This window comes from Oncorhynchus tshawytscha, linkage group LG06 (genome assembly GCF_018296145.1).
Source record: "Oncorhynchus tshawytscha isolate Ot180627B linkage group LG06, Otsh_v2.0, whole genome shotgun sequence".
NCBI lineage: Eukaryota > Metazoa > Chordata > Actinopteri > Salmoniformes > Salmonidae > Oncorhynchus > Oncorhynchus tshawytscha.
The window spans coordinates 67,632,434-67,652,083 of record NC_056434.1 but is presented as its reverse complement, the minus strand read 5'-3'; the positions used below and the strand labels follow the sequence as shown (position 1 = coordinate 67,652,083).

At 46.9% G+C, this 19,650-nt stretch overlaps 1 protein-coding gene across 4 annotated transcripts in view; it reads left to right on the top strand.

Annotated features, from left to right (window-relative positions):
* Positions 1 to 19,650, top strand: part of shtn1 (shootin 1) — a 50,965-nt gene that overhangs the window by 13,880 nt on the left and 17,435 nt on the right. For all 4 annotated transcript variants that reach the window (XM_024424708.2, XM_024424706.2, XM_042323539.1 and 1 more), the window contains 4 exons: positions 4,402 to 4,573; positions 4,876 to 4,982; positions 5,369 to 5,450; positions 6,073 to 6,167. In XM_024424708.2, the coding sequence (XP_024280476.1) occupies positions 4,402 to 4,573; positions 4,876 to 4,982; positions 5,369 to 5,450; positions 6,073 to 6,167 (456 nt within the window). The remainder of the gene's footprint in view (positions 1 to 4,401; positions 4,574 to 4,875; positions 4,983 to 5,368; positions 5,451 to 6,072; positions 6,168 to 19,650) is intronic.

Here is a 19,650-nt window from a genome sequence, read left to right as displayed (position 1 = left end):
TGCTGAGTAGAGTGTTGGAGGCTATTTTGTAAATGACATCGCCAAAGTCGAGGATCAGTAGAATAGTCAGTTTTACGAGGGTATGTTTGGCGGCGTGAGTGAAGGAGGCTTTGTTGCGGAATAGAAAGCTGATTCTAGATTTAATTTTGGATTGGAGATGTTTAATCTGAGTCTGGAAGGAGAGTTTACAGTCTAGCCAGACACCTAGGTATTTGTAGTTGTCCACATATACTAAGTCAGAACCGTCCAGAGTAGTGATGCTAGTCGGGCGGGCGGGTGCGGGCAGGGAACGGTTGAAAAGCATGCATTTAGTTATACTAGCGTTTAAGAGCAGTTGGAGGCCACGGAAGGAGTGTTGTATGCCATTGAAACTCGTTTGGAGGTTTGTTAACACAGTGTCCAAAGAAGGGCCAGATGTATGCAGAATGGTGTCGTCTGCATAGAGGTGGATCAGGGAATCACCCGCAGCAAGAGCAACATCGTTGATATATACAGAGAAAATAGTCAACCCGAGATTTGAACCCTGTCGTACCCCCATAGTGATTGCCAGAGGTCCGGACAACAGGTCCTCTGATTTGACACACTGAACTCTGTCTGAGAAGTAGTTGGTGAACCAGGCGAGACAGTCATTTGAGAAACCAAGGCTGTTGAGTCTGCCGATAAGAATACGGTGATTGACAGAGTCGAAAACCTTGGCTGCACAGTACAATCTTTTATCGATGGCGGTTATGATATCGTTTAGTACCTTGATCGTGGCTGAGGTGCACCCGTGACCAGCATGGTGACCAGATTGCACAGCGGAGACGGTACGGTGGAAATTCCAAGTAGTCAGTGATCTGTTTAACTTGGGTTTCGAAGACTTTAGAAGGGCAGGGCAGGATGAATATAGGTCTATAACAGAGTGTTACCCCCTTTGAAGAGGGGGATGACCGCGGCAGCTTATCAATCTTTAGAGATCTCAGAGGATAGGAAAGAGGGTTGAACAGAGGGGTAATTTTAGAAAGAGAGGGTCCAGATTGTCTAGCCCAGCTGATTTGTACTGGTCCATGTTTTGCAGCTCTTTCAGAACATCTGCTATCTGGATTTGGCTTGGGCAAGTAGCTGCGGGGGTGTGGCGCTGTTGGCCGGGGTAGCCAGGAGGAAAGCATGGCCAGCCGTAGAGAAATGCTTATTGAAATGCTCGATTATCGTGGATTTATCGGTGGTGACAGTGTTACCTAGCCTACGTGGAAACAACATTGATTCAACCAGTGTGTTCCCAGTGGGTTAACTGTGATTAATATGCTTGATCCTTGTGTCGAACTGCTTTGCTTTATCTTGGCCAGGTCGCAATTGTAAATGAGAACTTGTTCTCAACTTGCCTACCTGGTTAAATAAAGGTGAAATAAAAATAAATAAAATAAAAATCCCAATCCCATTTTGCAGGCACCTGATCATGAACTTGTTTTCCTACTGACTCATCACTTAGACACTAATATGATGCATCACCGGTGTTTCCCAATAAGTAAACAATGGAATCAGGCCATTGCCTTAATATCAGTCAAGGTGGCTGTGTCATTGGAAGAGGAAGTGTACACTCTAACTTAAGCCTATTAACTAGAAAGGTAACTTCAAGCACATTTCTGCTACTACAAGATTCCATATGTGTTATTTCATAGTTTTGATGTCTTCATTATTTTCTCTTCACTATTATTCTACAATGTAGAAAATAGGTTTAAAAAAAAAAAGAAAAACGTTGAATGAGTAGGTGTTCTAAACATTTTGGCCGGTAGTGTATTTTGGTAGGTTTCAAGTAAAAAAACAGCTTTATTGACCCTCTTGAAAATTTGTTTAATTTTCTTGAGCCCAATGCTGCTTATTTTGCCTGCCAACAGCACACAAGGAAAGCCAGAGAGAGAAAAAAGTTCAAGAAAAACCGTAAGCGCTCCAACATTTTGAATTAAAAAGCAATAATAGCGTGAGCCTGCTATTTGTCGCCAGTCAAATCAGATGTTTTGTGTTGATGTTTGCTCAAGGAAGATGAGGGGGCTGTGACTTTGTAATCGTGACCTCTGAAGCGCCGCTGATAGCCTTCCTGCGAGCCTGCCTGAGTATGTAATTTCATACATTCGCTCTCATCAATAGTAGATTATTATCAAAGACTATGATTCTGTGTTATGTATTGTTGATTGCATTTTTAAAATATGCACTTTAAAGGGCATCATCAGAAGATGGAATTGCTGCATTGACTAGGATGTCATTAATGCATGCCTCTTTTATAGCTCTGCTTCCTTTTTCTCCTCACACTTTCCGTCCGAAATCACATCAACAAATGTGCGTCATTTTCATCCATCGTCTAGCCTTAGGCTTCATTATTCTTTACTTAGTGTAGTATGCCTAAATTGGCACAAGGGACGTGTTGATGATAGAACCAAAAAATGTGAAAGTTTCATACTGCCAGTTCAATATGGATGGCTTAGGCTGAACTGATCAAATTTGGAGTTTGTAAAGAAAAGGGATACAAAGTCCAGCATGCCATATGAATGAGGGATGTACTGTAAATAGATGTGTTTCATAAAATACTGTGATTGTGTCTAAAAGCAGACATACATTGTCATCAGGCCTTTCCCCTGGCTCTTTGTATTGAGATGGCTGATTATTGCTTGTGCATCCTTCCCCGATGCCACTTACAGGCACAGTGTGATTGACGGGGAATGAGGAAATCAGACCAACATTTTATCTGACATATCTTGCGCCACATTTCCTATTATCTGTGCATGACACTTTACTATAATACATCTATAATAGTTTGACTGTAATTGCAGCAGGTTGATGTTTATTGGGATAAGTCTTGTCCTGGAGGCAGAAGCTATATTGTAGAAATGAATGGAAACAAATGGCTTTTTTGTTCTTAAAGGGGTTATCTGCAGCTTGAACAATAACGAACTCCACCAGTAATTTGGTAAACAGATGAGGGATGTGGCTGGAGAAATGTAACTAAACTCATGGACAGAGCTATGGATACAGGGATTGACCATCCATGGTATCAAAATTATAGTTTGAACCATGTTTTGAGGCTGTACATTGTTTTTTTTACATTTACATTGTTTACCAACAAATGAGTAAAATTAGCTTATATTTCGGTTTCTAATGGGGTACATCTAAGCTCAATGTGTGTGTGTGTGCATATATATATATAATTGTTTGGCCATAATGACCATTGTTATGTTTGGAGAAAAAATGGGGAGGCTTGCAAGCCGAAGAACACCATCCCAACCGTGAAGTTTGGGGGTGGCAGCATCATGTTGTGGGGGTGCTTTGCTGCAGGAGGGACTTGTGCACTTTACAAAATAGATGGCTTCATGAGGATGGAAAATTATGTGGATATATTGAAGCAACATCTCAAGACATCAGTCAGGAAGTTATAGCTTGGTCGCAAATTTGTCTTCCAAATGGACAATGACCCCAAGCATACTTCCAAAGTTGTGGCAAAATGGCTTAGGACAACAAAGGCAAGGTATTGGAGTGGCCATCACAAAGCCCTGACCTCATCCTATAGAAAATTTGTGGACAGAACTGAAAAAGCATGTGCGAGCAAGGAAGCCTAGAAACCAGAATCCGTTACACCAGCTCTGTCAGGAAGAATGGGCCAATATTCACCCAAATTATTGTGGGAAGCTTGTGGAATGCTACCTGTAACATTTGACCCAAGTTAAACAATTTAAAGGCAATGCTACCAAATACTAATTGTGTGTATGTAAACTTCTGACCCACTGGGAATGCGATGAAAGAAATAAAAGCTGAAATTAATCATTCTCTCTACTATTATTCTGACATTTCACATTCTTAAAATAAAGTTGTGATCCTAACTGACCTAAGACAGGGAATTTCTACTAGGATTAAATGTCAGGAATTGTGAAAAAACTGAGTTTAAATGTATTTGGCTAAGGTGTATGTAAACTTCCGACTTCAACTGTATGTGTGTGTGTGTGTGTATATATATATATATATATATATCATTTAAAATACTAAAATTGGAAGAAGGAACTGCAGATTGCCCCTTTAATTTAAGGTTAGGGTTAGGTATTAGGGTTAGCAGTGTGGTTGAGGTTAGGGTTGAGGTTAGGGTTAAGGTTAAGGTTAGGTTTAAAATCAGATGTCATGACTTTGCGGTTGCACCAGCTAGTAACCACTCTGCAGATCTGTCTCCAGAACAAGATTCATGATGAAAGCGCTAACCCGCTAACCTGCATAATTGCATGCTTGATGACAAAAGAGGAAAAAGGCCAATTATAGTAAATCCAATGCACCAGGTTCTCTCTATGTGAGCTCTGAAAGAGATCAGTCAGCCTCTTCTGCATCTGTTTTTCACAAGGTCATAAGGTGATCCGTTTCTCTCCCTCTCTCTCTTTCTTTCTCCAGTTGAACCGGCAGAACTGCTCCTTGAAGAGGAAGAGTATGTTGTACCTGGCCCACCTGGGGCCGGAGACCATTGCTGAGATCGGCCTGGAGGATGAAGAAGAGGAGGAGGAGAGCGTGGACACCCAGGTAGAAAAAGAGTGCTTCTCAGCCCACTGCCGGAGCACCATCACAGGTACTGAATGTCACCCTGCTGTCCCCTTTCCCACATATCCCACATATCCACAGCAGCTGTTACAATTAGTGTCCATACCGCTTTGGCTCATACACTGATACACTGATATTACACACAGATTTCAGATTTATCACAGGTTGTCTTAGATGGCATTCCTGATAAATGGAAGAGATCTCTTTTGTTGTTACTTATTTGACCGATAGACCTGGCCCTATTGGAATAATTTACACTCTAGTACATACAACATGATTGATCATTGATTGCAAGATTGAGTGTACTTATTTAAAATTTTCATGGGCCAGAACTGAAGAAAAAATTGGAGTTGACACTAGAGGAGAAAAAGCAAGCCACCATTGATCATGAGGCTACAAGAGAGGAGCTAAGTGACATCAGAGAAGAAGTAGAAGAAGTAAGTCTGAATATAGATTTGGGAGTTGTTTAAAAATTGCTATTAGTTTCAAAGAAAAGCTGCACACTACTCTTGCTTGTATCACTTATTTTATTTAAGCTTACGTGTCAGCCTCTTGGCCTTTGTCAGAGCTTTTTTCAAAATCCGAAAATCTGTGTTGATCCTCTTAGTGAAACAGATGAATCATGTTTAATGTCCTTATTATGTTATCATAGTGTAGGCCTATGCACATTCATACAATTAGGACAAAGAATACATTGAAACCTAGAATGATTTCCATCTACAGTATTCTAACAGTAGTGTCGCAATTCAGTTATTTGAGAAATCAATTAACAGCACAATCAAATCAACTCTCTTCTGTCTTGTTCTCTTCCTCTCCACTGTAGTTGCTGAAGGAAAAACATGATAATATGGTTTTGATTGCTGAGACAGTCCGACAAAAGAAGCTCTTGGCGAAATATAACAGAGGTCAGAGAGTCTTCTCCACTGCAATATTTTGACGAGTGTAACATCCGTGTCGACCTTTCTGCAAGGAAATTAAGGTGTCCTACTCTCTGTGGCTTTTTGTGCAGCGTAACCTTGAGTGGGGTTACATTTGACAGAAAGAAGAGTCAAGTGAAGCCTGTACCCCCTCACTATGCCGTGAATGCTGGGTGATCCTTAGTGACTGGAGGCATATTTCTTACAGAAAATGATCAAAAAGCAAAATCACTATTCATTTCGTCCTGGTTTGCTGGCTTGCTTTTCAGGGAGCATGTTGGTTGTGAAAGTGAATTCCCCCTCACCCTTGAGTTTCAAGGTTTTCCATAACGCTTTTTACTGCCTGCTAATTACAGAATGTAAGAGTTTTAATTTATATTTTAGGTTACCAGTTTGCAGATTAAGGTTAGGGATTAAGACTAAAGTTAGGGTTGGGAGTAAGGTTAAGGTCAGTGTTAAGATTAGGGCCAACTGACCAGATAAAAGGGATATATGGAAATATGCAAGAAAGCTTGAACTACACATGAAATATGCAGGTGAAACAGGTGCTCTGTCAGCAGATTGTTTTGCACCGTTTTACTTGTTCTGATTAGATATTTAATGCTTCCAGTGTCGCTGTTTGCCGTGGAGGAGTATGAGGCCCTGCAGGAAAACCTGGATCTGGAGAAGGAGCTGAGGGCAGAGGCAGAGATATTTGCACGAGAGGTGAGCTCTCTCGAGGCACCCATAATAGGCTTAGCAGCTTTGGATGGGTATTTCTGTCAGCTCGACATGTCTCCTTCCCACTGGGCACAGATGTCAATTCAACTTCTATTCCACGTGTAGTTTAATTGAAATTATGTGGAAACAATGTTGATTCAACCAGTGTGGTCCCAGTGTGTTAACAGTGATTAATATGCTAGTTCCCAATCCCATTTTGCAGGCACCTGATCATTAACTTGTTTTTCTACTGACTCATCACTTAGACACTAATATGATGCATCATGGCTGTTTCCCAACAAGTAAACAATGGAATCAGGCCATTGTCTTAATATCAGACAAGGTGGCTGTGTTAATCTGCTAAGGGGTTGTTTCCGACTTAGGAAATGTACACCTTTCCTATTCACTTCTCTGTTGTTGGTATTTGGACTTACCTTACACAGGTGCATAATAGGCTTTGCAGGCATGGTTCCCTTGCGTGCGCTGAATACATTTAATTAAACCGCTGAAAACTCTCCCAGTTGCTGCCCAACAGATTTTCTTGTGGAGTTTTCATTCAATAGGATTTTCTGTACATTTATCTGAAGACATCCATTTAAATACGTTGTATCTTTAATTGGAATTTTGTAGACAGAATACATAGAGAGAACGGGTTCAGAATATAGGGATCAATGAAAGAAAGCCATCTAAATATATGCTTATTCATCTCCAATTCTGTACCAACTGGTAGATTATTTCATTATTTAGGGAAATTTGGGGGTTAGGAAAGTATGTATGAATCATTCTGTTTTTAAAGTTTGGAGAGCCTTTATGCACAGAATATATTGATGATTTAAAAATACAGTGGTTTGATTCATCCAGAAAGTTGTCATATTAGAGTTCAGTACAAGGTTGAACAATAGTCCTATAAATCACCCCTAATCCTCACTAATCATGGAACAGTGATGACAACGGCCCAGTCGTGGTGAACCGTGCTCCAGGTTTAAACTGCTACGTATGGTCTGAGTCCCATAATGATTCAAATAGGCTACATGTCCCAAATGATTGCACAACATTACCCTAATATGACCCTCAAGGACAACTATACAGACGTGACAGAGGAAAGCAGGGACAACTACACAGACGTGACAAAAGAAAGCAGGGACAACTATACAGACGTGACAGAAGAAAGCAGGGACAACTATACAGACGTGACAGAGGAAAGCAGGGACAACTACACAGACGTGACAGAGGAAAGCAGGGACAACTACACAGACGTGACAGAGGAAAGCAGGGACAACTACACAGACGTGACAGAGGAAAGTAGGGACAACTACACAGACATGACAGAGGAAAGCAGGGACAACTACACAGACGTGACAGAGGAAAGCAGGGACAACTACACAGACATGACAGAGGAAAGCAGGGACAACTACACAGACGTGACAGAGGAAAGCAGGGACAACTGCACAGACGTGACAGAGGAAAGCAGGGACAACTACACAGACGTGACAGAGGAAAGTAGGGACAACTACACAGACGTGACAGAGGAAAGGGAGGACAACTACATAGATGTGACAGAGGAAAGCAGGGACAACTACACAGACGTCACAGGAAAGCAGAGACAACTACACAGACGTCAGAGGAAAGCAGGGACAACTACACAGACGTCAGAGGAAAGCAGGGACAACTACACAGACGTGACAGAGGAAAGAAGGGACAACTAACAGATGTCAGAGGAAAGCAGGGACAACTACACAGACGGGACAGAGGAAAGCAGGGACAACTACACAGACATGACAGAGGAAAGCAGGGACAACTACACAGACGTGACAGAGGAAAGCAGGGACAACTACACAGACGGGACAGAGGAAAGCAGGGACAACTGCACAGACGGGACAGAGGAAAGCAGGGACAACTGCACAGACGTCAGAGGAAATCAGGGACAACTTCACAGACGTGACAGAGGAAAGCAGGGACAACTACACAGACGTGACAGAGGAAAGCAGGGACAACTACACAGACGTCAGAGGAAAGCAGGGACAACTACAGAGACATGACAGAGGAAAGCAGGGACAACTACATAGACGTCAGAGGAAAGCAGGGACAACTACAGAGACGTGACAGAGGAAAGCAGGGACAACTACACAGACGTCAGAGGAAAGCAGGGACAACTACACAGACGTGACAGAGGAAAGCAGGGACAACTACACAGACGTCAGAGGAAAGCAGGGACAACTACACAGACGTCACAGGAAAGCAGAGACAACTACACAGACGTCAGAGGAAAGCAGGGACAACTACACAGACGTCAGAGGAAAGCAGGGACAACTACACAGACGTCAGAGGAAAGCAGGGACAACTACACAGATGTCAGAGGAAAGCAGGGACAACTACACAGACGTGACAGAGGAAAGCAGGGACAACTGCACAGACGTGACAGAGGAAGGCAGGGACAACTACACAGACGTGACAGAGGAAAGTAAGGACAACTACACAGACGTGACAGAGGAAAGGGAGGACAACTACACAGAAGTGACAGAGGAAAGCAGGGACAACTACACAGACATGACAGAGGAAAGCAGGGACAACTACAAAGACTTAAGTGGATAGCAGGGACAACTACACAGACGTGACAGGAAAGCAGGGATAACTACACAGACGTGACAGAGGAAAGCAGGGACACCTACACAGATGTGACAGAGGAAAGCAGGGACAACTACAAAGACTTAAGAGGAAAGCAGGGACAACTACACAGACGTGACAGGAAAGCAGGGATAACTACACAGACGTGACAGAGGAAAGCAGGGACACCTATACAGACGTGACAGAGGAAAGCAGGGACAACTACACAGACGTGACAGAGGAAAGCAGGGACAACTACACAGACGTGACAGAGGAAAGCAGGGACAACTACACAGACGTGACAGAGGAAAGCAGGGACAACTACACAGACGGGACAGAGGAAAGCAGGGACAACTACACAGACGGGACAGAGGAAAGCAGGGACAACTACACAGACGTCAGAGGAAAGCAGGGACAACTACACAGACGTGACAGAGGAAAGCAGGGACAACTACACAGACGTGACAGAGGAAAGCAGGGACAACTACACAGACGTGACAGAGGAAAGCAGGGACACCTATACAGACGTGACAGAGGAAAGCAGGGACAACTACACAGACGTGACAGAGGAAAGTAGGGACAACTACACAGACATGACAGAGGAAAGGGAGGACAACTACATAGACGTGACAGAGGAAAGAAGGGACAACTAACAGACGTGACAGAGGAAAGCATGGACAACTACACAGACGGGACAGAGGAAAGCAGGGACAACTACACAGACATGACAGAGGAAAGCAGGGACAACTACACAGACGTGACAGAGGAAAGCAGGGACAACTGCACAGACGTCAGAGGAAATCAGGGACAACTTCACAGACGTGACAGAGGAAAGCAGGGACAACTACACAGACGTGACAGAGGAAAGCAGGGACAACTACACAGACGTCAGAGGAAAGCAGGGACAACTACAGAGACATGACAGAGGAAAGCAGGGACAACTACACAGACGTCAGAGGAAAGCAGGGACAACTACAGAGACGTGACAGAGGAAAGCAGGGACAACTACACAGACGTCAGAGGAAAGCAGGGACAACTACACAGACGTGACAGAGGAAAGCAGGGACAACTACACAGACGTCAGGAAAGCAGGGACAACTACACAGACGTCACAGGAAAGCAGAGACAACTACACAGACGTCAGAGGAAAGCAGGGACAACTACACAGACGTCAGAGGAAAGCAGGGACAACTACACAGACGTCAGAGGAAAGCAGGGACAACTACACAGATGTCAGAGGAAAGCAGGGACAACTACACAGACGTGACAGAGGAAAGCAGGGACAACTGCACAGACGTGACAGAGGAAGGCAGGGACAACTACACAGACGTGACAGAGGAAAGCAGGGACAACTACAAAGACTTAAGTGGATAGCAGGGACAACTACACAGACGTGACAGGAAAGCAGGGATAACTACACAGACGTGACAGAGGAAAGCAGGGACACCTACACAGATGTGACAGAGGAAAGCAGGGACAACTACAAAGACTTAAGAGGAAAGCAGGGACAACTACACAGACGTGACAGGAAAGCAGGGATAACTACACAGACGTGACAGAGGAAAGCAGGGACACCTATACAGACGTGACAGAGGAAAGCAGGGACAACTACACAGACGTGACAGAGGAAAGCAGGGACAACTACACAGACGTGACAGAGGAAAGCAGGGACAACTACACAGACGTGACAGAGGAAAGCAGGGACAACTACACAGACGGGACAGAGGAAAGCAGGGACAACTACACAGACGGGACAGAGGAAAGCAGGGACAACTACACAGACGTCAGAGGAAAGCAGGGACAACTACACAGACGTGACAGAGGAAATCAGGGACAACTACACAGACGTGACAGAGGAAAGCAGGGACAACTACACAGACGTGACAGAGGAAAGCAGGGACACCTATACAGACGTGACAGAGGAAAGCAGGGACAACTACACAGACGTGACAGAGGAAAGTAGGGACAACTACACAGACATGACAGAGGAAAGGGAGGACAACTACATAGACGTGACAGAGGAAAGAAGGGACAACTAACAGACGTGACAGAGGAAAGCATGGACAACTACACAGACGGGACAGAGGAAAGCAGGGACAACTACACAGACATGACAGAGGAAAGCAGGGACAACTACACAGACGTGACAGAGGAAAGCAGGGACAACTACACAGACGGGACAGAGGAAAGCAGGGACACCTATACAGACGTGACAGAGGAAAGCTGGGACAACTACACAGACGTGACAGAGGAAAGCAGGGACAACTACACAGACGTGACAGAGGAAAGCAGGGACAACTACACAGACGGGACAGAGGAAAGCAGGGACAACTGCACAGACGTCAGAGGAAATCAGGGACAACTTCACAGACATGACAGAGGAAAGCAGGGACAACTACACAGACGTCAGAGGAAAGCAGGGACAACTATACAGACGTCAGAGGAAAGCAGGGACAACTAAAGAGACGTGACAGAGGAAAGCAGGGACAACTACACAGACGTCAGAGGAAAGCAGGGACAACTATACAGACGTCAGAGGAAAGCAGGGACAACTAAAGAGACGTGACAGAGGAAAGCAGGGACAACTACACAGACGTCAGAGGAAAGCAGGGACAACTACAGAGACGTGACAGAGGAAAGCAGGGACAACTACACAGACGTGACAGAGGAAAGCAGGGACAACTACACAGACGTGACAGAGGAAAGCAGGGACAATTGCACAGACGTGACAGAGGAAAGCAGGGACAACTACACAGACGTGACAGAGGAAAGGGAGGACAACTACATAGATGTGACAGAGGAAAGCAGGGACAACTACACAGACGTGACAGGAAAGCAGAGACAACTACACAGACGTCAGAGGAAAGCAGGGACAACTACACAGACGTCAGAGGAAAGCAGGGACAACTACACAGACGTGACAGAGGAAAGCAGGGACAACTACACAGACGTGACAGAGGAAAGCAGGGACAACTACACAGACGTGACAGAGGAAAGCAGGGACAACTACACAGACGTGACAGAGGAAAGCAGGGACAACTACACAGACGTGACAGAGGAAAGCAGGGACAACTACACAGACGTGACAGAGGAAAGCAGGGACAACTACACAGACGTGACAGAGGAAAGCAGGGACAACTACACAGACGGGACAGAGGAAAGCAGGGACAACTACACAGACGGGACAGAGGAAAGCAGGGACAACTACACAGACGTCAGAGGAAAGCAGGGACAACTACACAGACGTGACAGAGGAAAGCAGGGACAACTACACAGACGTGACAGAGGAAAGCAGGGACAACTACACAGACGTGACAGAGGAAAGCAGGGACAACTACACAGACGTGACAGAGGAAAGTAGGGACAACTACACAGACATGACAGAGGAAAGGGAGGACAACTACATAGACGTGACAGAGGAAAGAAGGGACAACTAACAGACGTGACAGAGGAAAGCATGGACAACTACACAGACGGGACAGAGGAAAGCAGGGACAACTACACAGACATGACAGAGGAAAGCAGGGACAACTACACAGACGTGACAGAGGAAAGCAGGGACAACTACACAGACGGGACAGAGGAAAGCAGGGACAACTACACAGACGTGACAGAGGAAAGTAGGGACAACTACACAGACGTGACAGAGGAAAGCAGGGACACCTATACAGACGTGACAGAGGAAAGCTGGGACAACTACACAGACGTGACAGAGGAAAGCAGGGACAACTACACAGACGTGACAGAGGAAAGCAGGGACAACTACACAGACGGGACAGAGGAAAGCAGGGACAAATGCACAGACGTCAGAGGAAATCAGGGACAACTTCACAGACGTGACAGAGGAAAGCAGGGACAACTACACAGACGTGACAGAGGAAAGCAGGGACAACTACACAGACGTCAGAGGAAAGCAGGGACAACTATACAGACGTCAGAGGAAAGCAGGGACAACTAAAGAGACGTGACAGAGGAAAGCAGGGACAACTACACAGACGTCAGAGGAAAGCAGGGACAACTACAGAGACGTGACAGAGGAAAGCAGGGACAACTACACAGACGTGACAGAGGAAAGCAGGGACAACTACACAGACGTGACAGAGGAAAGCAGGGACAATTGCACAGACGTGACAGAGGAAAGCAGGGACAACTACACAGACGTGACAGAGGAAAGGGAGGACAACTACATAGATGTGACAGAGGAAAGCAGGGACAACTACACAGACGTGACAGGAAAGCAGAGACAACTACACAGACGTCAGAGGAAAGCAGGGACAACTACACAGACGTCAGAGGAAAGCAGGGACAACTACACAGACGTGACAGAGGAAAGCAGGGACAACTACACAGACGTGACAGAGGAAAGCAGGGACAACTACACAGACGTGACAGAGGAAAGCAGGGACAACTACACAGATGTGACAGAGGAAAGGGACAACTACACAGACGGACAACTACAAAGACTTAAGAGGAAAGCAGGGACAACTACACAGACGTGACAGGAAAGCAGGGATAACTACACAGACGTGACAGAGGAAAGCAGGGACAACTACACAGACGTGACAGAGGAAAGCAGGGACAACTACACAGACGGGACAGAGGAAAGCAGGGACAACTACACAGACGTGACAGAGGAAAGTAGGGACAACTACACAGACATGACAGAGGAAAGCAGGGACACCTATACAGACGTGACAGAGGAAAGCTGGGACAACTACACAGACGTGACAGAGGAAAGCAGGGACAACTACACAGACGTGACAGAGGAAAGCAGGGACAACTACACAGACGGGACAGAGGAAAGCAGGGACAACTGCACAGACGTCAGAGGAAATCAGGGACAACTTCACAGACGTGACAGAGGAAAGCAGGGACAACTACACAGACGTGACAGAGGAAAGCAGGGACAACTACACAGACGTCAGAGGAAAGCAGGGACAACTACAGAGACATGACAGAGGAAAGCAGGGACAACTACACAGACGTCAGAGGAAAGCAGGGACAACTATACAGACGTCAGAGGAAAGCAGGGACAACTAAAGAGACGTGACAGAGGAAAGCAGGGACAACTACACAGACGTCAGAGGAAAGCAGGGACAACTACAGAGACGTGACAGAGGAAAGCAGGGACAACTACACAGACGTGACAGAGGAAAGCAGGGACAACTACACAGACGTGACAGAGGAAAGCAGGGACAATTGCACAGACGTGACAGAGGAAAGCAGGGACAACTACACAGACGTGACAGAGGAAAGCAGGGACAACTACACAGACGGGACAGAGGAAAGCAGGGACAACTGCACAGATGTCAGAGGAAATCAGGGACAACTACACAGACGTGACAGAGGAAAGCAGGGACAACTACACAGACGTGACAGAGGAAAGCAGGGACAACTACACAGACGTGACAGAGGAAAGGGAGGACAACTACATAGATGTGACAGGAAAGCAGGGACAACTACACAGACGTGACAGGAAAGCAGAGACAACTACACAGACGTCAGAGGAAAGCAGGGACAACTACACAGACGTCAGAGGAAAGCAGGGACAACTAAAGAGACGTGACAGAGGAAAGCAGGGACAACTACACAGACGTCAGAGGAAAGCAGGGACAACTACACAGACGTGACAGAGGAAAGCAGGGACAACTACACAGACGTGACAGAGGAAAGCAGGGACAACTACACAGACGTGACAGAGGAAAGCAGGGACAACTACACAGACGTGACAGAGGAAAGCAGGGACAACTACACAGACGTGACAGAGGAAAGGGAGGACAACTACATAGATGTGACAGAGGAAAGCAGGGACAACTACACAGACGTGACAGGAAAGCAGAGACAACTACACAGACGTCAGAGGAAAGCAGGGACAACTACACAGACGTCAGAGGAAAGCAGGGACAACTACACAGACGTGACAGAGGAAAGCAGGGACAACTACACAGACGTGACAGAGGAAAGCAGGGACAACTACACAGACGTGACAGAGGAAAGCAGGGACAACTACACAGATGTGACAGAGGAAAGCACGGACAACTACAAAGACTTAAGAGGAAAGCAGGGACAACTACACAGACGTGACAGGAAAGCAGGGATAACTACACAGACGTGACAGAGGAAAGCAGGGACAACTACACAGACGTGACAGAGGAAAGCAGGGACAACTACACAGACGGGACAGAGGAAAGCAGGGACAACTACACAGACGTGACAGAGGAAAGTAGGGACAACTACACAGACATGACAGAGGAAAGCAGGGACACCTATACAGACGTGACAGAGGAAAGCTGGGACAACTACACAGACGTGACAGAGGAAAGCAGGGACAACTACACAGACGTGACAGAGGAAAGCAGGGACAACTACACAGACGGGACAGAGGAAAGCAGGGACAACTGCACAGACGTCAGAGGAAATCAGGGACAACTTCACAGACGTGACAGAGGAAAGCAGGGACAACTACACAGACGTGACAGAGGAAAGCAGGGACAACTACACAGACGTCAGAGGAAAGCAGGGACAACTACAGAGACATGACAGAGGAAAGCAGGGACAACTACACAGACGTCAGAGGAAAGCAGGGACAACTATACAGACGTCAGAGGAAAGCAGGGACAACTAAAGAGACGTGACAGAGGAAAGCAGGGACAACTACACAGACGTCAGAGGAAAGCAGGGACAACTACAGAGACGTGACAGAGGAAAGCAGGGACAACTACACAGACGTGACAGAGGAAAGCAGGGACAACTACACAGACGTGACAGAGGAAAGCAGGGACAATTGCACAGACGTGACAGAGGAAAGCAGGGACAACTACACAGACGTGACAGAGGAAAGCAGGGACAACTACACAGACGGGACAGAGGAAAGCAGGGACAACTGCACAGATGTCAGAGGAAATCAGGGACAACTACACAGACGTGACAGAGGAAAGCAGGGACAACTACACAGACGTGACAGAGGAAAGCAGGGACAACTACACAGACGTGACAGAGGAAAGGGAGGACAACTACATAGATGTGACAGGAAAGCAGGGACAACTACACAGACGTGACAGGAAAGCAGAGACAACTACACAGACGTCAGAGGAAAGCAGGGACAACTACACAGACGTCAGAGGAAAGCAGGGACAACTACACAGACGTGACAGAGGAAAGCAGGGACAACTACACAGACAGGAGAGAGGAAAGCAGGGACAACTACACAGACGTGACAGAGGAAAGCAGGGACAACTACACAGACGTGACAGAGGAAAGCAGGGACAACTACACAGACGTGTCAGAGGAAAGCAGGGACAACTACACAGACGTGACAGAGGAAAGCAGGGACAACTACACAGACGTGACAGAGGAAAGCAGGGACAACTACACAGACGGGACAGAGGAAAGCAGGGACAACTACACAGACGGGACAGAGGAAAGCAGGGACAACTACACAGACGTCAGAGGAAAGCAGGGACAACTACACAGACGTGACAGAGGAAAGCAGGGACAACTACACAGACGTGACAGAGGAAAGCAGGGACAACTACACAGACGTGACAGAGGAAAGCAGGGACACCTATACAGACGTGACAGAGGAAAGCAGGGACAACTACACAGACGTGACAGAGGAAAGTAGGGACAACTACACAGACATGACAGAGGAAAGGGAGGACAACTACATAGACGTGACAGAGGAAAGAAGGGACAACTAACAGACGTGACAGAGGAAAGCATGGACAACTACACAGATGGGACAGAGGAAAGCAGGGACAACTACACAGACATGACAGAGGAAAGCAGGGACAACTACACAGACGTGACAGAGGAAAGCAGGGACAACTACACAGATGGGACAGAGGAAAGCAGGGACAACTACACAGACGTGACAGAGGAAAGTAGGGACAACTACACAGACATGACAGAGGAAAGCAGGGATACATATACAGAGGTGACAGAGGAAAGCTGGGACAACTACACAGACGTGACAGAGGAAAGCAGGGACAACTACACAGACGTGACAGAGGAAAGAAGGGACAACTACACAGACATAACAGAGGAAAGCAGGGACAACTACACAGACGTCAGAGGAAATCAGGGACAACTTCACAGACGTGACAGAGGAAAGCAGGGACAACTACACAGACGTGACAGAGGAAAGCAGGGACAACTACACAGACGTCAGAGGAAAGCAGGGACAACTATACAGACGTCAGAGGAAAGCAGGGACAACTAAAGAGACGTGACAGAGGAAAGCAGGGACAACTACACAGACGTCAGAGGAAAGCAGGGACAACTACAGAGACGTGACAGAGGAAAGCAGGGACAACTACACAGACGTGACAGAGGAAAGCAGGGACAACTACACAGACGTGACAGAGGAAAGCAGGGACAATTGCACAGACGTGACAGAGGAAAGCAGGGACAACTACACAGGTGACAGAGGAAAGGGAGGACAACTACATAGATGTGACAGAGGAAAGCAGGGACAACTACACAGACGTGACAGGAAAGCAGAGACAACTACACAGACGTCAGAGGAAAGCAGGGACAACTACACAGACGTCAGAGGAAAGCAGGGACAACTACACAGACGTGACAGAGGAAAGCAGGGACAACTACACAGACGTGACAGAGGAAAGCAGGGACAACTACACAGACGTGACAGAGGAAAGCAGGGACAACTACACAGACGTGACAGAGGAAAGCAGGGACAACTACACAGATGTGACAGAAGAAAGCACGGACAACTACAAAGACTTAAGAGGAAAGCAGGGACAACTACACAGACGTGACAGGAAAGCAGGGATAACTACACAGACGTGACAGAGGAAAGCAGGGACACCTATACAGACGTGACAGAGGAAAGCGGGGACAACTACACAGACGTGTCAGAGGAAAGCAGGGACAACTATACAGACGTGACAGAGGAAAGCAGGGACAACTACACAGACGTCAGAGGAAAGCAGGGACAACTACAGAGACGTGACAGAGGAAAGCAGGGACAACTACACAGACGTCAGAGGAAAGCAGGGACAACTACACAGATGTGACAGAGGAAAGCAGGGGACAACTACACAGACGTGACAGAGGAAAGCAGGGACAACTACACAGACGTCACAGGAAAGCAGAGACAACTACACAGACGTCAGAGGAAAGCAGGGACAACTACACAGACGTGACAGAGGAAAGCAGGGACAACTACACAGACGTGACAGAGGAAAGCAGGGACAACTACACAGACGTGACAGAGGAAAGCAGGGACAACTGCACAGACGTGACAGAGGAAAGTAGGGACAACTACACAGACGTGACAGAGGAAAGTAGGGACAACTACACACACGTGACAGAGGAAAGGGAGGACAACTACACAGACGTGACAGAGGAAAGCAGGGACAACTACACAGACGTGACAGAGGAAAGCAGGGACAACTACACAGACGTGACAGAGGAAAGCAGGGACAACTACACAGACGTGACAGAGGAAAGCAGGGACAACTACACAGACGGGACAGAGGAAAGCAGGGACAACTACACAGACGGGACAGAGGAAAGCAGGGACAACTACACAGACGTCAGAGGAAAGCAGGGACAACTACACAGACGTGACAGAGGAAAGCAGGGACAACTACACAGACGTGACAGAGGAAAGCAGGGACAACTACACAGACGTGACAGAGGAAAGCAGGGACACCTATACAGACGTGACAGAGGAAAGCAGGGACAACTACACAGACGTGACAGAGGAAAGTAGGGACAACTACACAGACATGACAGAGGAAAGGGAGGACAACTACATAGACGTGACAGAGGAAAGAAGGGACAACTAACAGACGTGACAGAGGAAAGCATGGACAACTACACAGATGGGACAGAGGAAAGCAGGGACAACTACACAGACATGACAGAGGAAAGCAGGGACAACTACACAGACGTGACAGAGGAAAGCAGGGACAACTACACAGACGGGACAGAGGAAAGCAGGGACAACTACACAGACGTGACAGAGGAAAGTAGGGACAACTACACAGACATGACAGAGGAAAGCAGGGACACCTATACAGACGTGACAGAGGAAAGCTGGGACAACTACACAGACGTGACAGAGGAAAGCAGGGACAACTACACAGACGTGACAGAGGAAAGCAGGGACAACTACACAGACGGGACAGAGGAAAGCAGGGACAACTGCACAGACGTCAGAGGAAATCAGGGACAACTTCACAGACGTGACAGAGGAAAGCAGGGACAACTACACAGACGTGACAGAGGAAAGCAGGGACAACTACACAGACGTCAGAGGAAAGCAGGGACAACTATACAGACGTCAGAGGAAAGCAGGGACAACTAAAGAGACGTGACAGAGGAAAGCAGGGACAACTACACAGACGTCAGAGGAAAGCAGGGACAACTACAGAGACGTGACAGAGGAAAGCAGGGACAACTACACAGACGTGACAGAGGAAAGCAGGGACAACTACACAGACGTGACAGAGGAAAGCAGGGACAATTGCACAGACGTGACAGAGGAAAGCAGGGACAACTACACAGACGTGACAGAGGAAAGCAGGGACAACTACACAGACGTGACAGAGGAAAGCAGGGACAACTACACAGACGTGACAGAGGAAAGCAGGGACAACTACACAGACGTGACAGGAAAGCAGAGACAACTACACAGACGTCAGAGGAAAGCAGGGACAACTACACAGACGTCAGAGGAAAGCAGGGACAACTACACAGACGTGACAGAGGAAAGCAGGGACAACTACACAGACGTGACAGAGGAAAGCAGGGACAACTACACAGACATGACAGAGTAAAGCAGGGACAACTACACAGACGTGACAGAGGAAAGCAGGGACAACTACACAGATGTGACAGAAGAAAGCACGGACAA